We start from the raw sequence: 21399 nt of genomic DNA, 5'->3' as shown, positions 1-21399 counted from the left end.
CCCATGGTGAGCCCATGGGGAGATGTGTTCAGGGAGGACTGAGCTCCCATACTTTGAAAACAGCCCAATGTAATTGCTAATATTGACTTTGCTTTCTACAGATTCTTTAACCTCATTTCTGTGCTCATTTCTTCCCGGCTGAACAAGGGGGTTGGAGGCACTCCAGGTATACAAGGCTGAGGCCATTTAGGGCAAGCAAGACCCCCTCCCTTTCCCCCTCCTCACAACAATCCAGTGAAGTAGGTCAGCTAAGAGATAGCAGCTAGTTCCAGCACATCTCTCTTGAGCTCATTGGCTGAGCTTCATGAGGTTTGAAGAGCCAATAAGATGTATTGCAATCCAGGTTCAAATCTTGCAGATCTCTTCAGTTATCACTGAATTTGTCCATTTTTATTAGCACAGTGTATTGTTTATGATACAGATAGATCTCGTCTTGCACAGGGTGGGTGGGTGTTATGTTCCTTGCTGTTGCACGTATAAGCAAAATTGCGTTAAGCCAGAACGACCCCCAGGACAGCTCTGCGTGACTATCCTTACCTCAGTGAAACTGGTGCTGTGCAGGTGTTGCCCCTCACAAAAGGCAGAGAGCTTTTTAAGCCCCCCACTTAGCTTACCAGGCTCTGGAAAGTTCACAGGAGGCCTCTGCAAGACTCCCATGACCTTCTCAGAGTCTGGGAAGCAAGGTGGGTGGGGGGATGCTTAAAAAGCTCTTTCCTCACAGTGTTTTTCTGCTTGGGAAAGAGCTTTTTAAACACCTCCTCACCTTGCTTTCCGGACTCTGGAAAGGTTGTGTAAGATCTCATGTGGCCCTTCCTGGGCTTTTTCGCCTGCTCTCCCTCCTCTATTAATTTTTTTAAAAACTTTACTGCGATCCACATAAAGCTGAGATAACATGTAAAATCAGCATAAGATGAGCTGTACCTGTATACTAAAATAGAACTATGGAGTTCTCTTCCTCAAGAGACTTTACACTTTCAGCTTGCATCTCTCTCCCTCCCTCCCTCCCTCTCCCTCCCTTGTCACTGCCCCCACAAGTGTTTAAAAGCAATTCTGATTGGTCAAACTTTAATTTACATACTTCTATACATTTGAGATGAAGTAGTGTCTGTGTGTGTGTGTAAATTGCAATTGGCACTGTGGGATAAACCACAGAGCCTAGGACTTGCCGATCAGAATGTCGGTGGTTCGAATCCCCGCGACGGGGTGAGCTCCCGTTGCTCGGTCCCTGCTCCTGTTAACCTAGCAGTTCGAAAGCACGTCAAAGTGCAAGTAGATAAATAGGTACCACTCCGGTTCGCCAGAAGCGGCTTAGTCATGCTGACCACATGACTCGGAAGCTGTATGCCGGCTCCCTCGGCCAATAAAGCGAGATGAGCACCGCAACCCCAGAGTCGCCTGCAACTGGACCTAATGGTCAGGGGTCCCTTTACCTTTACCTTGTAGAATGAAGTGGGCTAGTAATCGATATTTTTTAAAAAAATAATTAAATCCCAAGATTTCAAAAAGCACTAGCACATACAAAGCCTGTGTCTTAAACCCAGTAGCAAGGATGCCACTACTGAGTTGCCCAAAATCAATAGCATTTTCAAATGAACTTCATTCAGCATCCCATCTAGATTCCAGATGTCCCAGATGTTTCGTGTAACACTTCATGGGGAAAGAATTTAAGTATTGCATTTGTTAGCGAGGTGCACTATGCAATTCCTTGGCTGAACCTGCCATGCCACCACGGCACACCTTCCGGAGGCTCCCGTCCCGCTGACAGACTGGTGTTCTCTCCCTTTTTATTGCTGCGTGAAATGGGAAAGGTGCCGGTGTTAATGATTGACGAGGACCAGCCCTAGTAACCGGCCTCCTGTCTGGCCAGAAACGCAACTCTTGTGCGCGCGCAGAGTTGGGGGTGGGTGGGGTGTGTTGCCTCTCTTACAACCTCCCTTGGCAATCGGGGTGTAAACACATAGTCGTCTTTGTTGCTGAAGGTGGAGAGTCACCGGCGGACTCCTGGTTTCAGGAGACAAAAGCAACCCTTTTCCTTTCTCCCTACCTGAAGACAGCCGGAAAGAAATGCTGCTGGGTTCGTTTCCTCCGAGCCTAAAGCTCAGATCCGCCTCCACCTCCTCTTCCTTAAGCTGCTTTCCTCTCTCGCCCCTGTCTAACAGCAAAGTTATTTACTAACACAGTTTTAGCAAAGCACCGTCCTCCTCCTTCCCTTCCACATAATGTGCTGTTGCCTGATTTCTGGCTGCCCCAGTGCCTGCATGTTTAACCAAGACCGGTTAGTATCAAATTACAGGGGAGGGGGGAGAACCTGACACCCAAGCTGCGCGCTTATTTACATACAAATAACTCAAGCGCTTGTCTGTATGTCACCATTCAGTCATCTTGTTAGACTAGGCTTGCCAGAGGAGTTTTCAATCCTATCAGAAGACACCGTAGATTGCGTGGTGTATGTTTCTTTTTAAGGAGATCTTTACCTCCAACAGCAGCTGTCAATTCCTGCGTCTTTAAACTTTCGTTGCACATTTGGAAGAAGATTCGGGTGGTTTTTGTTTTTTTGTGGGGGTTTTTTTTGCGAGGTTCGAGAGGACAAAGGCGCACATTTCGTAAAATGCAGGCGCTGGAAGAGATCAAGATGTTAAGAAGAGCCCAGCTGGTGTGTGGAAAGTGAATATGACCCACAGAGATTAGGCTCTTATACTGGTTTGGAGATTAACTATAAATCGCTGCTTAAGGACTAATAGGACTAATAGGAATTCTTGGAAACATCAAGAGGCAGGCAGGAAAAAAAAGTTTTATAGACCAGGCGGGTGAAAATGGCTTTCCAAAACAGTAAGACTTTTCTACCTTAGTATTTACTGCGGTGTTCATTCCCCCCACACCCCCACCCCGATTTTGTGTACTCTTGTGAAAATATCTTGGCAAGACTTCTAAGATTTTACAAAACTGTTTCTTAAAATAATTGCTCTGTTGCCAGGTTGCAGGGAGAAAGTCGATCTGTTATTTGGTCAATTGCAAGGCAGCGGAGAGCTTGAAGGGAGAGTATTTTTAGAACTGATTTGTGGCTTTAAAGTGGGGCCTCGTTTGTGGTTTGCTTTTTAACATTACCCCCCCCCCCCAGGCCAAGGGAATAGTTAACCTAAACTCTGCCTAATCGTTTGGGGGGTGCAGATACTGCTTCAGGAATGCTCTGTGAAATGCTTATTTTCAGTTGTGCAACTTTTAGGAAATACAAATATTTATCCAAAGGGAGGACAAGGGATAATTTTTTTGCATTTAGAATTGAGCTGTTGTACTGTAAATGGAAAAGGGAGTTGGAAAGGGAACCCGAAAACCTCAAGGGGCAGTTTTATAATATATTTCCCACTATTGGAATGTAGGTCTGACAGTGACATAATGGGGTGAAGGTGAAGTTGGTGGGAGTGTGTTGCTGTTCCTTAACCCTCCCATTGCTGCACTGCTTTACTTTTGAATTCAAGGGCCAGCTTTTGTTACCTGCAGTATTGTGATAAAAGGAGTTTTATCAAAACAACAAGGGGAGTTGCTGTTAAATACTACTGATGCTTTACTTATACGAGTACAGAGTTGTCAAAGTAGCTCTTATCTAAGCTTGTTTTGACGCAGCACGTGTTTTATTATTGATTCAAGTATTATACAGGTTTTATATTTTCATTTTTTGAGTTAAACTATTGAAGGGATTACTATGCCCCTATACCCATGATAAAACACATGTGGGATATGCAATGGTTACATCTAAACCTAGAGGACTCCGTTTACAAGGAAGAACTGTGGAATATTAACATATAATGTTTCATATTTTTCAGACACTGTCTATTAGGTTTTCCCCTCAAACTTTTAAAAACACACTCAGGCCCACATCTAAGCTTATATTGCCTCCTAAGCCTCCCAATCCATCGCAAGCCATCTCTTTGGCAAACACTCAGAAATGTCACACTCTGCTCTCTGTATGCCACTGGCTTCTTTACATGAAGGTTTAATAGACTGGGGGCATTGCACTGGAAGAGGGAACTAGTAGAGTTCATACACACATCCCCTGCATCTGTTGAAGGAAGTTGTGGAGGGAGCTGTGGGTCTGACTGGGCAAATCCTGCTGGTGCACATCACTGCTCCATCGCCTAAAGTCTGCATGTTCAGATTTCACTACAAAGAATTATATTTTTCTTCTGAAACACCATGCACTGCTCCTTCATGTGAGGAGGAACCTTGTATACATTGGTGTGTGAGTAGAATTCCTTCTGATGTAGTTTGAATGCACGGAGAACAGAGTGTAACAGCACCACATAGACAGCACCCCCACCACTTTTCTTGGAAGCAGGAAATGCCCATGTATTCCTTATCTCATTGTAGGCACTATGACCCTCCAGCTGCTGTTGGGCTACAGGTCCCATCGTCCCTGACCACTGGCTATGCTGGCTAGGATTGATGGGTTTCAGCAACATCTAGAGGGCCACAGGTTTCTCAGCCACATTCTCTGGTTAGCACAGCAAAGCAGTGATTGCAAAATTGGACCTCCACAGCTGGAAGGAAAGTGACTTTGGCTCTGCATGTTGCAAGATCATTTCCTTCCCAGAAATTCTGTGGCATGGAGACCATTTGAAATTTATCTTACTGAGAAAGGTGTTCTCTTAATTCATCCTTAATAAGACATGTGTTTGTAGTCATGTGATGCTTTTGTCGCTTGTTATATTTTCATTTATACATGGATCCCTCTCCCCCACTATTTTAAAATATGAAGTCTTTCTTAAACCCCTTAAGACTTGACTTACCTGTACCTCCACAGGTTAAATTCAAGTTGAATATTATATTTCCTAATCCTGAACTGAAAATTCTGTTGGCCGTTCTGAAACATGTGCCGATTCTCCCAATGTTTTTAAATCATCCATGTTGTTTTTGCAAGAAGGACTTTCATACGCCAAGTAAGACTAGGGTGCAGTGCCATTAATCTCTTAAACATGGTTACACATAGGAGTGGGCTGGTGAGAAGGCGCATGAACTCTCCCTCCACGCACAGGCCTTAGCCATGGTTAAGAGTTATGTTGGTACTGAGCACAACCAGGATCTGAATCTGGTTTCAGAACCCTGGTTAATGGAGAACTCTGGTTAACCTTAGTTATGCTTAAATACAATGCTGATATGCTTTAAAGCTTGGGAGGAGAAGGGGGGTTTGAGCAGGGGGCGGGGATGGCAGGAGGAACAAGCAGGTGGTCTCACACTTTGCTTCCTTAGCCATGGTTAAAGATGGGCTGCACTGTGCTGTGGTCTTTATACAGTCTAGAGACCACAACCCCCATGATATAGTGCTAATGGGAGCACAGCAGGCATGTGTTAAGAGACATTTACCCCTTTTAAAAAAAGAATACTGAATGAAATTAAACTGGAATTCCCTGAAATTTAGTTGATGGGTCACATTCAGGAACTGGAACCGCAAACTGGGAGCATTTGAATAGCCACAGTTTTAGTCTTTAGGCTTCTTTCCCATTACATTCCCACCTGTCTAATACAGATTGTGTGTTTATTGGGCGGGCAATATTTCTGTCTTAGTCAGGGCTTTGCAAGCTGCTGACAACAGATAAATGGCCAATTGTCAGAATAGTCAAGTTGTAGCAACAGACCTGGGCCAGAATCTGCCCCACCCTTATCGTTACAGTATTGAAGACCACCCCACCCCACCCTACCCCCACATAATTCAGCTATAAAGCTAATAAAAGTATCAATGTGAGTAGCAAATGAATGTTTTTGAATCAAAAGGGTGAAATGTGCAGCTTTTGTAGGTGGGTAAGGATATATGAGAAGTTTCGTTCAAAAAGGCTTTAGATTACCGTATTTTTCGCCCTATAGGACACGCCGTCCCATAAGGTGCACCTAGTTTTTGGGGGGGGAAAATAAAGGGGGGGAATTATTTTTCCCCCAGGCCCAAGCTTCCCCCAACCCCAGCCCCCCGCTGCTTGCGGAGAGGTCCGCGAAGCCTGGACGTGCTGAGCTCAGCGCGCGTGGGCTTCAGCATGCAGGCAACTCTCCGCAAAGCCTGCATTTGCCCCATAGGACGCACACACATTTCCCCTTCATTTTTGGAGGGGAAAAAGTGCATCCTATAGGGCGCAAAATACGGTAGGGATCAGCAACTGGATGTCATTAGGCTGAATCCAGCCCTTTGAGGGACTTCTTGCTTGTTTTGCCTCAAATGCCAACTTAGAAAGGTGAAAGAGTAATATAGAGGGAGTGGAATCTTTAGCAATGGGATGAGCCAGCGGGCCATTTCAGAGGGGTGGGGTTGTCACCTTAGTCCTCCCACGAAATCCGTTTTTTTGAGCACAGGGTGTTAACATGCTAAGGAATGTCTTCCATTCAGGTTACTTCTGTCTGAGGCTGTTAGAGTGATTGGACTAGCATCACACCTGATATAACCTGCTAAACTACTGGATTTACAGGGATAAACGTCATTCTTTGTGCTTATATATATATTAACACCTTAAAGGGTTTTTCTTTCTCTCCTTTTTTTAAAAAAAAGTTGTGCAGATAACATATAGTTGGCATTTATAATACAGGGGATGCACTGAGTTCACTTTCTAGCAGCCATACTGAAGGACAGCAAGCATTTCCTTTGGCTGTGTGTAGCTTCTGATTTCAGCCTGCTTTTGTGCTGGCAGGTGAAGATGCAATGACAGGAGACACGGACAAGTATCTTGGGCCGCAGGATCTAAAAGAACTGGGAGATGATTCTCTGCCTGCAGAAGGATACATGGGCTTCAGCCTAGGAGCCCGATCTGCCAGGTATTCAGCATGTTCTTCACATATTCAATATAATATATACACCCATGCAGTGCATTTTATCACTGGAGAAATGAGGCAGAGTTCCATAATTTGGCTGCCTGATTACTCTGTCATTCAAACATGCATCTGTTATTTGGTTTCATGCTTCTCTCTGCCCTCTGTGATGGCTTTGTTATGGCAATAGTTGAAAGCAGATTAATTCTTCATGTTTTCTTCTTCTTCTGGTATCTGCTCATGCTCTAGATATGTCAGAAGTGTTCCTTTGGAAACAGCTGGAAGCCTCTATCTATGAACCAGACCATTTAGTCCACAACGAACATGTAGCCAAGAAGGGGGGGGGAGGCTTTTGTTCAATAATTTGATTATAATACTTACTGACACTAATTTTCTTTCAAGAATGAAAATGACATAGATTCATGCCAGGAAAAAAATGAAAGATGGTTGTTGGGCTAATCCAATTACTTCACTTTCCCAAAAGGTGCAGATGGAGAATAATAATAAAAAAGTTTAAATCTGTTTGCAATTGTTTGCATTGCTAATTGCTGTCTTAAATCCTTTGCAGTGCTTTGTTACCAAAGGAACCAGCAGTTTTCTTGCAAGGGACTAAAATAGGTCACAGTTTTTTACATGAGTGATTGCTATCTTTGCACTTCGAGACATTCAGTCATTCATATTATTGGGAATTTCTGGTTCAGATATCTGGCCTTGCCTAGCGTCTAAAACAAACAAGGCACCACAAGCAACTCAAGAGATTATTTTCATGGTTGTGGATTAGCAGCCTGTTTACTGACAGTTGAATTATTTTGAAGCTAATAATTAAACCTCACAAGCCTGAGCCCTGAGGACTTTTTCCTATAGCTTAATGATCTGTTGTAAAAAGTTCTTCCATTGTCTAACAGGGAGTGGCACCTCCCACAAGGTAAAACTTGGATGTTTGCATCTTTCAGTCTTGATTGTTGTGACTGCATTGAGTACAGAAGAATGCACCCTAATTTTGCACTGTATTCTCTTGCTTTGCCTGTAAAACCTCTTTGGTCATTTAATCAACTTCTTTTTGAATTATATGTGAAGAATAGCTGTTAAACAGTACTATGTTGAATTTTAGTCATCTGTGTTTAGTTGCCCAAATAACAGAGAATTCAGTTGATTAAGCTACTTACGTGTGTACTTATTCTGTGAACTGTATTCTGTGGTTTTAACAAATAGACTCTTAGTAGTAATCTACTAAGTAGTACCTAGTGAATCAGTGACAGCTCCGCAGACCCACATATCCATCAGATATTAATGGGATGTTAGCACATCATAGTAACTGTTTCCTAGAGATCGGAAATCCTGAGTGTACTTTGCTCATCTTTGACTCCTCGATAAAACCTTAAAAAGTCGCATACTTCTGATTTAACAGTACCATTATTTCTCACTATGTAGCTCATGTTTACATCTGCAATATATTACATGTGTGGCAATATATTACATGTGTGTTACACTCAGATGAAGCGAACTGATATTCAAACGCATCTATGCACTGCAGACCTCAGATTGACTTTACTAGGTTAGATGTGCTTAAGTGTGTTAAGGATTGGATTTTTTTTAAAAAAAAACAAAACATTCCGTATCAAAAAATGGCATTGAAATTCACTACTTTTTAGGGAACTTTCCACATCGACTTAATCTGCCACAGAACCTCTGTACATCGCAGATGACCCCAGATCGTGTTCTAGAATGCACACTTTCTTGCATACCTGACACCCCACATGAAGAAGTGTCTACCCTGGAATAAAAACAAGCAAACCAACCAACCACCCCTGTTGCCACTGTGCACTGCAAAGGAACATTCCAGGACGTGCAATTTGTCCACCTAGCCCTTCTTTCTGCACTGGCAGGCAGTGGCTTGCTAGCATCTCATGAAGAGGGCTTTCTTATTGCCAGCTGTTGCCTTTTAACTTAAGATGCCGAAGTTTCAACCTTGTGACTTCTTGCATGCAAAGCTTGTGCTCTAATGCTGACCTACAGCATCTCCCAATAGTATAAGGAGGAGGGTTGGGGAGGGGAACGTGTTCCACCAAAGCGTCTCAGCCATTGCTGATCTTAATAAGGAAAAGAACTGGAGGGGACCTGGGATCCCCTAGAACAGTGTTCCCCAACCTTGGGCCTCCAGCTGTTTTTGGACTACAACTCCCATCATCTCTCGCTAGCAAGACCAGTGGTCAAGGATGATAGGAATTGTAGTCCAAAAACAGCTGGAGGCCCAAGGTTGGGGAACACTGCCCTAGAATACAGTTTGAAAGCCACTACAACCCATTAACTATAGCCAAACACCTGCGTAGATTTCTGAGTGTAACATAACAGAACGAACCACATTGAATGTCTTAAGTCATCCAGCCATGGCATTGTGCTTTTTCCACTGTCTGATTCTTTGCTTTCTATCTCTCCTTGTTTCCCCCTCCCCTCCCTGTACATTTCTTAAAAAATAGTCCTAAGGTCAGGTAAGAAAGCATGGCACCCTTGTGACATTTCTCAGCTTTTGCCATTCATCATTTATTTATTTTTACTCAGCATTGTGATGTGATGTGACTTTTTCTGTTGTGTCTCATGTTAGATCATACTATTTTGGTTACTGCCAACATAATATATGACCTGATTTCATTGAATACATGTTTTGAAGGGGGAGAAAAGATGACGGGGGAGGGAAAGTTGAATGTTTTTAAAGACCCAGGGCCCAGGTTGATGTTGGTGGAGCTGAGCACAAGGAGAAACGTTCTAAATGCAATATATACCGGGGTGGAATCTTGGGGGGGAAATATTAAGAAGAGCAAAGTGCATGTCGTAAGTTGTTAAAGGTATATACTGTTGTTAAAAAAAAAACCTAGTTTAAAAGCATTTTTGTTTTGCTGGATGCAATTATTTTCTTTGACATTTTTCTTTCTTTTCAGCTGCAATAGTAAGCATGTCTGAATGCTGGCATGTTTTCTAACATATGCTCCATGTAGCTTCCAGGGTTAATGTGCGTGACACATAGACTCAACATTTTCCTGGGTCTCAGTATATTCAAATTGTTTTCCTCTAAACTCCCAGAGAAGGAACGAAGGCAGGAAATGATCTAGATCAGTATTCATTTAGCAGATTTCAAGTGTTCAAAGTTCTTCCCATACTTTATTTTAGTAATACTCAGAACAGCCTTGTAAATTAATCCAGTACCATTATCTCAATACTGCTGATGGGGACGCCCAAGGCTGAGAGAATGATGCCTTGACTAAAGCCATTTAGATCGTTTGTAACGAAGCATGAGAGACCAGTGCTAAATCCAGTGCATTTCTTCTGTGCTTTTTGTGTAATGTTTTTATGGCCAACCTAACTTACAGTGAAGGGACGCGGGTGGCGCTGTGGGTAAAAGCCTCAGCGCCTAGGGCTTGCCGATCGAAAGGTCGGCGGTTCGAATCCCCGTGGCAGGGTGCGCTCCCGTTGCTCGGTCCCAGCGCCTGCCAACCTAGCAGTTCGAAAGCACCCTCGGGTGCAAGTAGATAAATAGGGACTGCTTTCTAGCGGGAAGGTAAACGGCGTTTCCGTGTGCAGCTCTGGCTCACCAGAGCAGCGATGTCACGCTGGCCACGTGACCCGGAAGTGTCTTCAGACAGCGCTGGCCCCTGGCCTCTTGAGTGAGATGGGCGCACAACCCCAGAGTCTGGCAAGACTGGCCCGTACGGGCAGGGGTACCTTTACCTTTACCTTTAACTTACAGTGAGTCAGCCAGAAGAGGCAGCCACAAGCAAACTGTGGGGCTAGGATGAGCTTTCTTCTCTGCCACAAAATGAACTGTGCAGAATGCCCACCTCTCAAATAATAACCATTCATATAGAGTGTTGATTTCCTTTTTCTAGATCACCGTAATTTGTGCACCATTGGAAACTGCTGTCATTTTTGTGGAGAATCAGTACAGACTGATCTCTGCATCCATAAGAAGTTTCTGTGCCTGTAATATAGCTCCTTGCTGGAGGGAGATTTAACAAGCCCAGCTTTTCTTATAACTGCATCCTTGCAGTGGTAGAAATCACAGGTTCCAGAGATATCCCAGGTGCATGGTGATCAAAAGCAAAGGAGCCCCTTCAGGCTAGGGGCTGTCAGTTCCTGAGATGGATTGGTTTTGTTCTAAGCTGTAATACACATTAAAGGAGGCCAATTTAGGGATAAGATGAGCCTTCTACTCCAGATGTAAATTTTAGAGAGCAAAAGTCGCTGACAACAGTGGCAGCAGCACACTAGTGCAATCAGTACACTGGATTTATCTACCCTTTGATAATGAGGTCTCTTAATTAACAGAGGGGAAGGAAATAATAAATATGCATTTGTGTGAAACTGGGCTAGCTAGGAAAGTCAGAGGTCCTAGGCCATACCATCATAAATCCCTCATAGAAACCAGCAGCATTTTAGAAAGCCTCTGTTCATGCTAATCACACTTACTAGGGAGTCACATTGAACTCAGTCACACTTTGAGTAAACATGCTTTGGATTGCACTCCACATTTCCTGAATATATTTTTACTACATTTATCTAAAATCCAACTATATGTTATCCTGATTTTAACTGAATCAGTGCAATCCCTTGTCTGTCGACTAATAAGAAAATTCAACTGTGTTCAGTGGGGCTTACTTTCAGGTAATTGTGTTCAGAATTGCAGCCAATGGGTTGGATACCAATATTCCTTTATTATGACAAAAGTAGTGGGTGGAAATTTTGGATCCAACACATTAGAGGAAAACCTCTTAAAAATCGTGGTACAATTCCTAGCATACTTGAAAATTCTGTTTCATCCATCATATTCTGTTTTATTATTTTCACTTGTTCCCTGGAAGTTGCATGCATTAATTTTTCTTTTGTTCATCTCATTATCATCTTCATACTCTCTGGTAAATTGTAAATACAACCAGCCTCCGCTCCTTCAGTTCGGATAGGTCCTACACTTTGAACAGAAGTTCTTTCGCCCGGGACAGCATGATGATCGAAGAACTCTTGGTGCCCTCAAAGGATCCGGTGAGGTTTTTTTAATTGATTCTGTGGTTTGGAGCATTTTATAGAAATAAATAAATGTTTTACCATGCAGCTTAGCCTCTCCTGCTAGAACATACATTATGTTACAGTAGTGGGGTTCTGAAAGTTTTTTATTTATCAATTCTTTTGGCCAATCAGAGCTGAAATTTTAATCATAGAATCAAGCATCAATCGGTCAATCATACCAAGTAATCCATTGGAATTTACAGCCCTGGTAATGGTACTTTCTCCATCAATACTGATATTATTGCCCTGTGTTTCAGAACTGTAGAAAAGAATGTAGAATTAATGTGAAGTCACAAGAGCTTTTCTGAATTAATACAGAGTATGTGGTTTATTTGGTGGGACGCAGGTGGCGCTGTGGGTTAAAGCCTCAGCGCCTAGGACTTGCTGATCGAAAGGTTGGCGGTTCGAATCCCTGCGGCGGAGTGCGCTCCCGCTGCTCGGTCCCAGCGCCTGCCAACCTAGCAGTTCGAAAGCACCCCGGGTGCAAGTAGATAAATAGGGACCGCTTACCAGCGGGAAGGTAAACGGCATTTCCGTGTGCGGCTCTGGCCCGCCAGAGCAGCAATGTCACGCTGGCCACGTGACCCGGAAGTGTCTCCGGACAGCGCTGGCCCCCGGCCTCTTGAGTGAGATGGGCGCACAACCCCAGAGTCTGTCAAGACTGGCCCGTACGGGCAGGGGTACCTTTACCTTTACCTTTATGTGGTTTATTGGCAAAAGAAGATGGTTTCTTTTCAAAATCTGTAAACCATATATTGGGTATAACTGAATATGGTAGGGTTAGAGATAAATTTAACTTGAGAAACAGTGTTTGAACGCTACTTTTATACTGCTGAAATCTACAGGGCAAAATCAGTGTGGCTGCAATAAATTCGAGAATGGTTATTCAAGCTACATATAATTGCAATTGTTTGCCAGCTTGGGAGAATTTCAATAAATAACAGTGTTTTCTTTCTCTGATAAGTTAGTATTTTTAAAGGATGTTGGAGTTTGCTTTTGCTTTATATCACAAGAGACCACAAAGCAAGGATGACTGACATATTGGTAAATGTGTTTGACCTATCAGAGTAGGGCAGTATCTGGATTTTGCATGCAATACAATAAGAATATTTTACACTGAATAGCCAATTTCTCTTTGGGAGAAAGGCATGTCCAATAATAGACAAGGCTTCTTATTTGTGTTAAATTGCTTTACAATGGCCATCCAGGTAATTATCTTCTTCAAGATATACCACTGAGGTTATGTGTTCTTTTTAAACTGGTTTTCTTGGAATGTTTTTCTTGTTACAAGAGACAAAAACATAGGATAGAAGGCAACAATTGTCTCTGTCTGAGATGAGTCTATAGTAGTGACACCTGCATGTTGCCAAAACCTGATTGTCTATCTAGCATTGTGATGTCACCACATCACCAGATGATCTCCAATTGGCTTGGATTATGTAGTTGCCTTTGTCCAGTCCCTAGTGCCAAGCATTACTGAAAAGACCAGAGAGCAGTCCAGTCTGTGCGTGGGGGGAAGTATGTCAAAGATGCAGGGTGCTTCCCACCTCGAGAGTCACACCAAATTAGGAACTGAGAAGGATGTTGCTGCAGCAGTGGCTGGGATCTGGAGTACACAACAGTTCATGGTTCCTTCTTCTGAGTAGGGTGCAGTGATAGAACGCCACATGCTGTTGGGTAGGCATTTTACAGTCTGGGCTTTAGTTTGGATCCATGACTGTTTTTGCTGCTGGTGTCTCAGGGGGGTGATTGGGAAGAGGTTCGGTATGTTGGGGGGGGGTGAACAGACAGAATAGGTCACCCAATTTTGCAGACTCCCCCGGTGGCACATCTTCTAAGATGGTGATCTCTGGGAGTTGTACCTGTCCTCTTGGTCTCCATACGTGTTAGGTCTGGAGTGGGGCTCCTCTTCCTCTGATGGTAATGATTGCAAACATTCTTAACAATGGGGTTTGGGGAAACTATTTTGGTCTCCTACCCAAAGTCCAATTTACTTCCTTTTATAAACCTACCATTTACTGTTCTGCTGCAAATTTTACAACCTCCAGGTTTCTTCTTGTTTCTCTCTCCTTCCTTATTGTCTCCCACTATTAAATTGTTAGCAGAGTTTGGTCTTTTTATTTAAAAAACAAAACACCTGTGCATGCTGCTTAGTTTTGAGAGGCTGGAGGTGAAACATTTTTGGAGTGTTCATTCCTTTTCAGGCTATATTCTACGGACAACTGCGTGAATATGCCAGTGTAATTCTTTTGATTAAAAGAAGTTTCACCCAGACAGTCAGAATATATAGCAGCTGGATCTCCAATTCTCATGCTGTAGAATAGGGTGTGTCTTTACAGATTGCTGTTTTCTGCAGGGAATATGAAAGAGTCCTTAATTCCCTAATGAAAGGGCTTTAAGAGAAGTGGCATTCATTAAAAGTTTAAATGTAGCATTCTTGTGCAGTGACCTGGATAGCAATATTTTGGTATTCCTGTCGTGCTTAGCAGGCTTGTGTGCCCACAGTGGCTTTCAGTATGCTTGAATTGCTATTCCTGACTTCCTTGATTTTGGCAGGAGTGGCAAATCTTAATTTTAACCCTCTTGTGAAGTGTATCATATTACCTGTAATCTGCTGACATGGGGGTCAGGTCAACCACAAATAAGCCTTAGTTTAAAACAACAGCAATAACAACAACAAGAAGAGATGTGTTTGGCAATGGTTCCAGTTTAATGTGAAATAGGAAAACGCATTTAGGATTGTTTACGGCAGAGCTTTCCAAACTTTTCATGTTGGTGGCACACTTTTACGACATGCATCATTTTACGACACCGCCATTCAGTTTTACTAGCAAACCGGAGGTTAAACTAACCACTTTCCAGCCCCGGGAGGAGCCCGGGGAGCTTTCACGTGACACAACTGCACACTGCAGCTGACACACTAACATGTTGTGACACGCAGTTTGGAAAGCTCTAGTTTACAGCTAAAGGTATACCGGGAAGGTCTGTAATAGTCCTCCGTGTTGATTTCTCAAAGCTTCCCTCCTTCAGCTAAAAATCTCCAGTATTTATTCATTTTTTGAAATAGAAAATACAGTAGAACCTCGGGTTACATACGCTTCAGGTTACATATGCTTCAGGTTACAGGCTCCACTAACCCAGGGAACAGAAATCGTGTGGCGGTGGCACAGCAGCAGTGGGAGGCCCCATTAGCTAAAGTGGTGCTTCAGGCTAAGAACAGTTTCAAGTTAAGAACGGACCTCTGGAACGAATTAAGTACGTAACCAGAGGTACCACTGTACTGAATACATAACACTTCTTACCTAAACTGCTGCATGAACACACAATTGTTAATGAGGTATTTAATAAGAGATTTCACCCAGTTACTGAAAGGTCATTTTTTCATTTTTCAAATCCACTTTAATTGGACTCAGACACCCACTGTGCTTTTTTAGTTTTAGATAAACACACACACACACTGAGGGCACTTGGGCAAGCTAGAATTCAATAGAACTACAATCCCTGTGCTATAGGAAGATATGTGGAATATGAACTGCCCTAGATAGGAACATACAAAGCTGCCCTCCACTCAGACCATTGGTCCATCTAGCTCAGCATTAGCTACCAGGGTTTCCCAAAAATTGGTCTACAACTAGAACTCCCATCTTGCTAGCCATCAGGACCAGTAGTCAGGGATGATGGGAAGTGTAGTCCAAAAACAGCTGGAGACCAATGTTTGGGAAACCCTGGCACTGACTGGCAGTGACTCACTAGCATTTCAGACAGGCTTTCCCAGCCCTGCCTCGAGATGTCAGGGATTGAACCTGGGACTTTCTGTGTGCAACCTCTGACACTGAGCTATGGCTCTTCCTACAACAATGTAAGAATACAGTACTAAAATTAGTTTTGGGTCCATCTTCGGCATATGACTGAAGAAACTGTTTTCATAAAGACCTTCCTTGGAAATATATTACAGCTTTTTTAATGGCTTTTGGTGAGCTATGAAAACATTTTTATTTTTTTTTTGCCAAGCCATTAGTCTGGGTTGAATTTCAGTTCCCCTGCCTTTGAGTGGCTTTAGCTTTCTGTTACTACTTTTGATTGTTTTATTGCATTGCATTGCATTTTATTGTTAAGATTAGAAGATGCCTTTGGTGTGGGCTGAAAGGTGGGTTGTTGTTATTCTTTTCAGATAAACAGAATAGTTATTTAAAAGTGAAACGCTAAAAAGCAGGAGAAACGTAGAAGCAGGAATATTTGGCGCATTCCTTTTTTTATCTCGAAAATTCATCTTTGCGAAGGAAGGGAGAGAGCACTTTCCTAATCTGCCACTGGCTTCATCACCTTGGCTGCTCATCCCCATGCATAGCACATAGAGATGGAACTGATAAATTATTCCTGACATGGGAACCTGAAAATTATTTTTGAAACAGTCTGTGAGCTGGGAGGCTGGTTAATAATAGACGCAAGAAGGTTTCATGTAAGTCAGGCTACAGTGGCTATCTTTATTCATGCTTTAAATATAGTCAGAAAACAATTTATTTTTAATTTTCGCTGTAGTTTGGAATGGGGTATTATGCTACTGCCAGAGAGGCTACTGGTATTTTTTGGCTACCCTGACACTTTGTTTCTCAGGATTCTTGAGCTGGTTTGTCTGCTTTTGAGCACTAACAGACATTGAGGTTATGTGAGGCTTGAGGTGGTTTAACATTAGAATATATGGAAACAATATGTAGTTGTCTCTGCAACTCGGTCCCTTCTGAAAGCTACACTGTCTCCAAACTCACTATTCTTTGGGTACCATTTAATTGTTTCCCAGCAATTTCAGCGTATGCAGTTAAAGTGGATTTGGGACTCTGGCATGACAAGTCAGCTTCCCCATCCCTTCTCCAAAATGGAACTTCTGGGGTAGGGAAAATGAAAGGAAAACTTGCTGGAAAGTGTGAGATAACGGTGGTGCCAGGTGATATCATATAACCTCTGTTACCAGTGCTCAATAAAAAGCAACATCGTATGACCTCTGTGCAAATTTTTTTTTTGGGGGGGGGGACTAGATGAATGCTCAGTAAACAAGAAGAGCTCATAGATTCTAGCTGGCATGCAATACGACACAAAGAAGGAAAAAACAGCTCATTTAAATTGCCCTTTTAAAATTGCTCTTTTGTCTTGCTTGCTTGTTTTATGGTGACTGCTCAAAGCCATTTCTGTTATCGCTCTGCAGGCCCACCTGCCCCTCCGCCAGTCTGGATCAAGTCTGGTGCAGGGCAGTAGAATTCTAGTTGCTTGTCTGCCCATCCCTCAACATTTGACATATGTAAAATAGGAAATACATGCATAGAGGGAGTGATCCAAGCGCTGTCTCAAGGTACATGATGCAGTTTTACTGGTGAAGCTGCCTGGACAGTAGGCTGCTTGGAAGCCATAGATCAGCACTGCGTTTAGGTTCTCCTGCACAGGATGCTGAGCTGAGGTGGCACAAAATAATAATGAATAAAAAATGATTTATTGGGGGCCCCAAATTTGTCCTCGCTCAAGACGCCCTATTACCAAAGCCCTTCCCTGCACGAGATATAAGTAAGCCACTTCAAGGAACAGAAAGGTATAAATATTCCATGGGCAAAATATATAGCCCTGGTGGTGTGCACACAATCTCCTCCATTCCACCCCTGGTTTTGAGGGACGAGGATCGGATCACACTTTATCAAGTGCATGTACCATTTCAATGGGACGCAGGTGGGGCCTGACTCCACAGCCACAATATTGAATATACCCAGTTTGTCTAGAGTTGTCAATGTGCATTCTGTGTTTAGTGCAGAGAATGTTACTGGGATCCCCATTGATATGCCATGGATAACATACTTGCTTATCTTTCAAATCACTGTTCCCTCTGAGCTCATTTTGTTGCATAGTGGTCAAGAGCGTCAATCTAGGACTGGGGAGATGCAGGTTCAAATCTCCAGTCAACCCCGAAAGTGACCTAGAATAAAATAAGGTGACAGACCAAGGCAGGATATAACTGTAATAAATAAACAAAATGGGCACTACCATGAGCTAGGCTGCTATGTCCTACATAAACAAGGTTTGTAAAGTAATTAAAGTGATTGGTGTGTGTGGGTGAGAGAGAGAGAGAGAGAGAATGATTGCGGGTGTTGTAAGTGCTAATAAAAGGTTGATTTTATTTCTCACTTGTGATATACCACAGGAAATGCTTGACTTTTTTCTCTCTGCTGAGTTAATATTTCTTCTCTTTCATCTCTTTGAAGCATCTGACGTTTCCGAGAGAATTTGACTCTGATTCGCTCAGGCACTATAGCTGGGCCGCAGACACCTTGGACAATGTCAATCTTGTCTCCAGCCCCATCCATTCTGGGTGAGTTACCTGAAGGATTTCTCTCATGTCATTATATATGAAACAAAGCAATAGTTGGGGGGTGGACGGGAAATAGCCCTGGTGAAACTTCCATTTCTGTTTCCCCCAAAGCCAGGGACTTGAGTGTAAGCATCATCAGAACAATAACCAACCACACCAATGCATGCTATGTTTTAAAGTTACAGGGTTGCACTTGGGCAAAAAAACCTCTATAAAAGCATGGATAAATTAATAGGAAAAATAGTGTTACTTACTTTGCCATTCCGGAAATATAAAAACATTTCTTTTAACATTTCTGATTTGGCTTGTTGAACTACAGTTCTCTTCTGCAGGGCTTGCTGTGGGAAAGGGGTTTGGGAAAAGTCCCAGTGCATCTTTGGGTCCCACCCAATGTATGCTGATTATTTCTAATTTATTTGGAGGCTGTGGAGTGGTTCTCTTTAAGAAAACAGAGTAGAACTTAGCCCTTACTATTTTGTCAGATTCCATCTAATCTATTTTCAGTTGGTCAAAGCATATGTGTGGATGTGTGGCACATTTACATATGAAAAGCAAGGTGCATTTAATACCAGGGCAAATAAAGGCTTGTAATGAATGACAGTGGGTGCAATCCAGAGAAATACTGTGCCCAGTTAATGTTCGAGTTATCTAGATTCCATTCATTATCTAGATTAAATTCTGATTTAAAATCAGAATTAACTTGTTTTGAATTGCCCAGAGAGTTGCAAAGTTCATTACATCAAAACCATGAATAAATTTAACAAATGTTAATAAACCTCTCTCTGTCTTTTAAAAAGGTTATTGTAATGTTTAGATTTAGTTAGTATAATTGCAGTGTGTCTCATTTCCCCTTCCATTCAGAAACATTGAAGAATGTAGTTGTTATAATAATAAACAACAAACATTACATAAAAATGAACGTAGACCAAAAACCAAAAAACAGAGAGCAGAGAGGCACTAAACAATGTTTTAGAGGCTTACACAGCAATGTTTAAGTCTTAAATTCTGTACTGTATTAGCATTTGTTTTTCTCTAGAGTTCATGTCTACAATGCACAAATAAGAATAAGCGAACAGTATGAACTTATGGAGCCCACCAGTGGTAGGATGTAAATAATGTAAGGATCAGTTTTGAAATGCCCACAAAGGATATTTCCTTTATTAAAAAAATGATAAAAATACAAATACAGCATATTTGTGTTTTATAAGACTCCACTAACCCAGAAATATTACCTCGGGTTAATATTGCTTCAGGATGCGAACAGAAATTGTGCTCCGGTGGCGCGGCAGCAGCAGCAGGCCCCATTAGCTAAAGTGGTGCTTCAGGTTAAGAACAGTTTCAGGTTAAGAACGGACCACCAGAACGAATTAAGTACTTAACCCGAGGTACCACTGTGCATACTTCTTCGTGAACTTTCCTTTGTTTTTATTATCAGCATTCCGTTTTAGCCCAGATGACAAACTTTAAATCAGTGTATTCCAATAGAAGAAAATATGTTGGTCTATGAAACCTCAACACACTTCTGTTTTATTTAACTTTGTGGAGGTGGAGAGAGTCCCCAACAGAAAATACATTCAAAATACAATCACAGTATTGTGGGTGACATTCATATTCTTAGCTGACACACCCTGTAGCCTATTAAAATAGATAGCATGCAATTGCATTTGAATGACTGCAGCTCATGTTACCCTTGCAAGTGAGGGAGATGCTTCAAAGAGGTGTTGACTCCTTCTACTTGAAGCTTTAAAGGTTAACTAGCAAACATGCAGATTCAATGAAACACCACCAAATTCTCAAATTGGGAATTGGGGGCTATGTGGTAATAAGCAAATTCATGTAAGGGGTATTGCTGTTTCTTCAAAATGGAAGACTTTATATATAATGTCTAACATTGATAAACTGTTAACAGGTTTTAATTACCCTTCTCCTTGCTGCAAATTGAAGCTACTGTGTTACCTAGACACATCACAGGCCATTCTAGCAAATTTGACTGCCACTGCAGGCCCTTTCACAACCACACCACCCAGAATGCCTTGCTCCAAGTGCAGGAAACACACACACACATACATACAGTGGTACCTTGGTTCTCAAACTTTATCTGTTCCACAACCAAAGCATTCTAAAACCAAGGAATGCTTACCCACAGAAAATAATGCAAAATGGATTAATCTGTTCCAGGCTTTTAAAAACAACCCCTAAAACAGCAATTTAACATGAATTTTGCTATCTAACGAGACCATTGATCCATACAATGAAAGCAATAATCAATATATTGTAGTATAAAATAAATAAGGCAGTATTGTAGATGATAAAAATTAAAAAAAATAAAATTATTACCTGCACTGATGATAGTCACTGTTAGGATGGGGGGCTTTTATCCATTTCCACAGGCACACAGTCAATCAATCAGTAGCTGAACTGGGTTCTACACAGTCACAAAAAAAATTAACTGAAAAAGCCTCAAAATCAGAAACGCAAAATAAATAGCAAAAACAGAAGCACCAAACTTAATCCGTTCCGGAAGTCAGTTTGACTTCTAAAATGTTTGAAAACCAAGGCGCATCTTCTCATTGGTGCAGGCGAAACTGGAAACAATAGGCGACAGCACATTGGATGTTTGACTTCCAAAAAACATTTGTAAGCCGGAACACTTACTTCCAGATTTTCAGCGTTTGGGTACCAAGGCGTTTGAGAACCAAGGTACCACTGTGTATGGTCCTTCCTAGAGCAAGTCAGCAGGGATGATGTGGAGAGCTTCCCAGGTGGGCAGGAGGCAGTGAGACCGGCTTTTTGGGGGGGCACCAATTTGTGACCCTCCACTTGAGGCACTTGCCTCATTTTGCCTAATGGAAGGGCCCACATTATTCTAACATGTCCCACTGATTTCAGTGGGTCTACTCTCAGCATGACTGAATTTGAATCCAACCCATTGGATCTACTCAATGAGGATATTTATGCAGAGTGCAGGTGAACATATCTTGAATCAACTGATATATGACTACATCTTTCACCCAGGTATGCAGCAACTTGGCTCCTCCCTTCGTGGTGGGAACAAAGAATACTTCCCTTGCCTCTGCATACTTGGCAGAATATTTAGAGGTTGTTTGACCCCCTTGTGTTCTGAGTATGTAGATCTGATGTGACCAATCTTTACTCCGCCGGTCAATTGTGTGCTGTAATCTAAGCATAAAAATAAAAAATTTACATCATTA

The 21399-nt window shown here is 42.3% G+C and overlaps 2 protein-coding genes across 54 annotated transcripts in view; one reads left to right on the top strand and one right to left on the bottom strand.

The window, feature by feature from the left end:
* Nucleotides 1-21399, bottom strand: part of LOC310845383 (uncharacterized protein) — a 124555-nt gene that overhangs the window by 35891 nt on the left and 67265 nt on the right. For 2 of the 4 annotated variants that reach the window (XR_014564651.1, XR_014564652.1), the window contains one exon: nucleotides 19582-21367. The exons of 1 other annotated variant lie outside the window; for it this stretch is intronic. The gene's annotated coding sequence lies outside the window, so the exon portion shown is untranslated. Of the gene's footprint in view, nucleotides 1-16302; nucleotides 19402-19545; nucleotides 21368-21399 lie in introns of those variants that run through there. One more of the 4 variants, XR_014564654.1, reaches the window with a different exon arrangement.
* Nucleotides 1-21399, top strand: part of ANK3 (ankyrin 3) — a 380323-nt gene that overhangs the window by 308988 nt on the left and 49936 nt on the right. For 42 of the 50 annotated variants that reach the window (XM_083740203.1, XM_083740249.1, XM_083740208.1 and 39 more), the window contains 3 exons: nucleotides 6666-6789; nucleotides 11712-11814; nucleotides 18081-18187. In XM_083740203.1, coding sequence (XP_083596329.1) covers nucleotides 6666-6789; nucleotides 11712-11814; nucleotides 18081-18187 — 334 coding nt within the window. Of the gene's footprint in view, nucleotides 1-2339; nucleotides 2830-6665; nucleotides 6790-11711; nucleotides 11815-18080; nucleotides 18188-21399 lie in introns of those variants that run through there. The other 8 variants (XM_083740235.1, XM_083740232.1, XM_083740244.1 and 5 more) reach the window with 3 other exon arrangements.

The sequence above is a fragment of the Podarcis gaigeae genome (assembly GCF_964106915.1).
Source record: "Podarcis gaigeae genome assembly, chromosome: 5".
NCBI classification, from domain to species: Eukaryota; Metazoa; Chordata; class Lepidosauria; order Squamata; family Lacertidae; genus Podarcis; species Podarcis gaigeae.
This window is presented reverse-complemented; position numbering and strand designations above follow the sequence as displayed.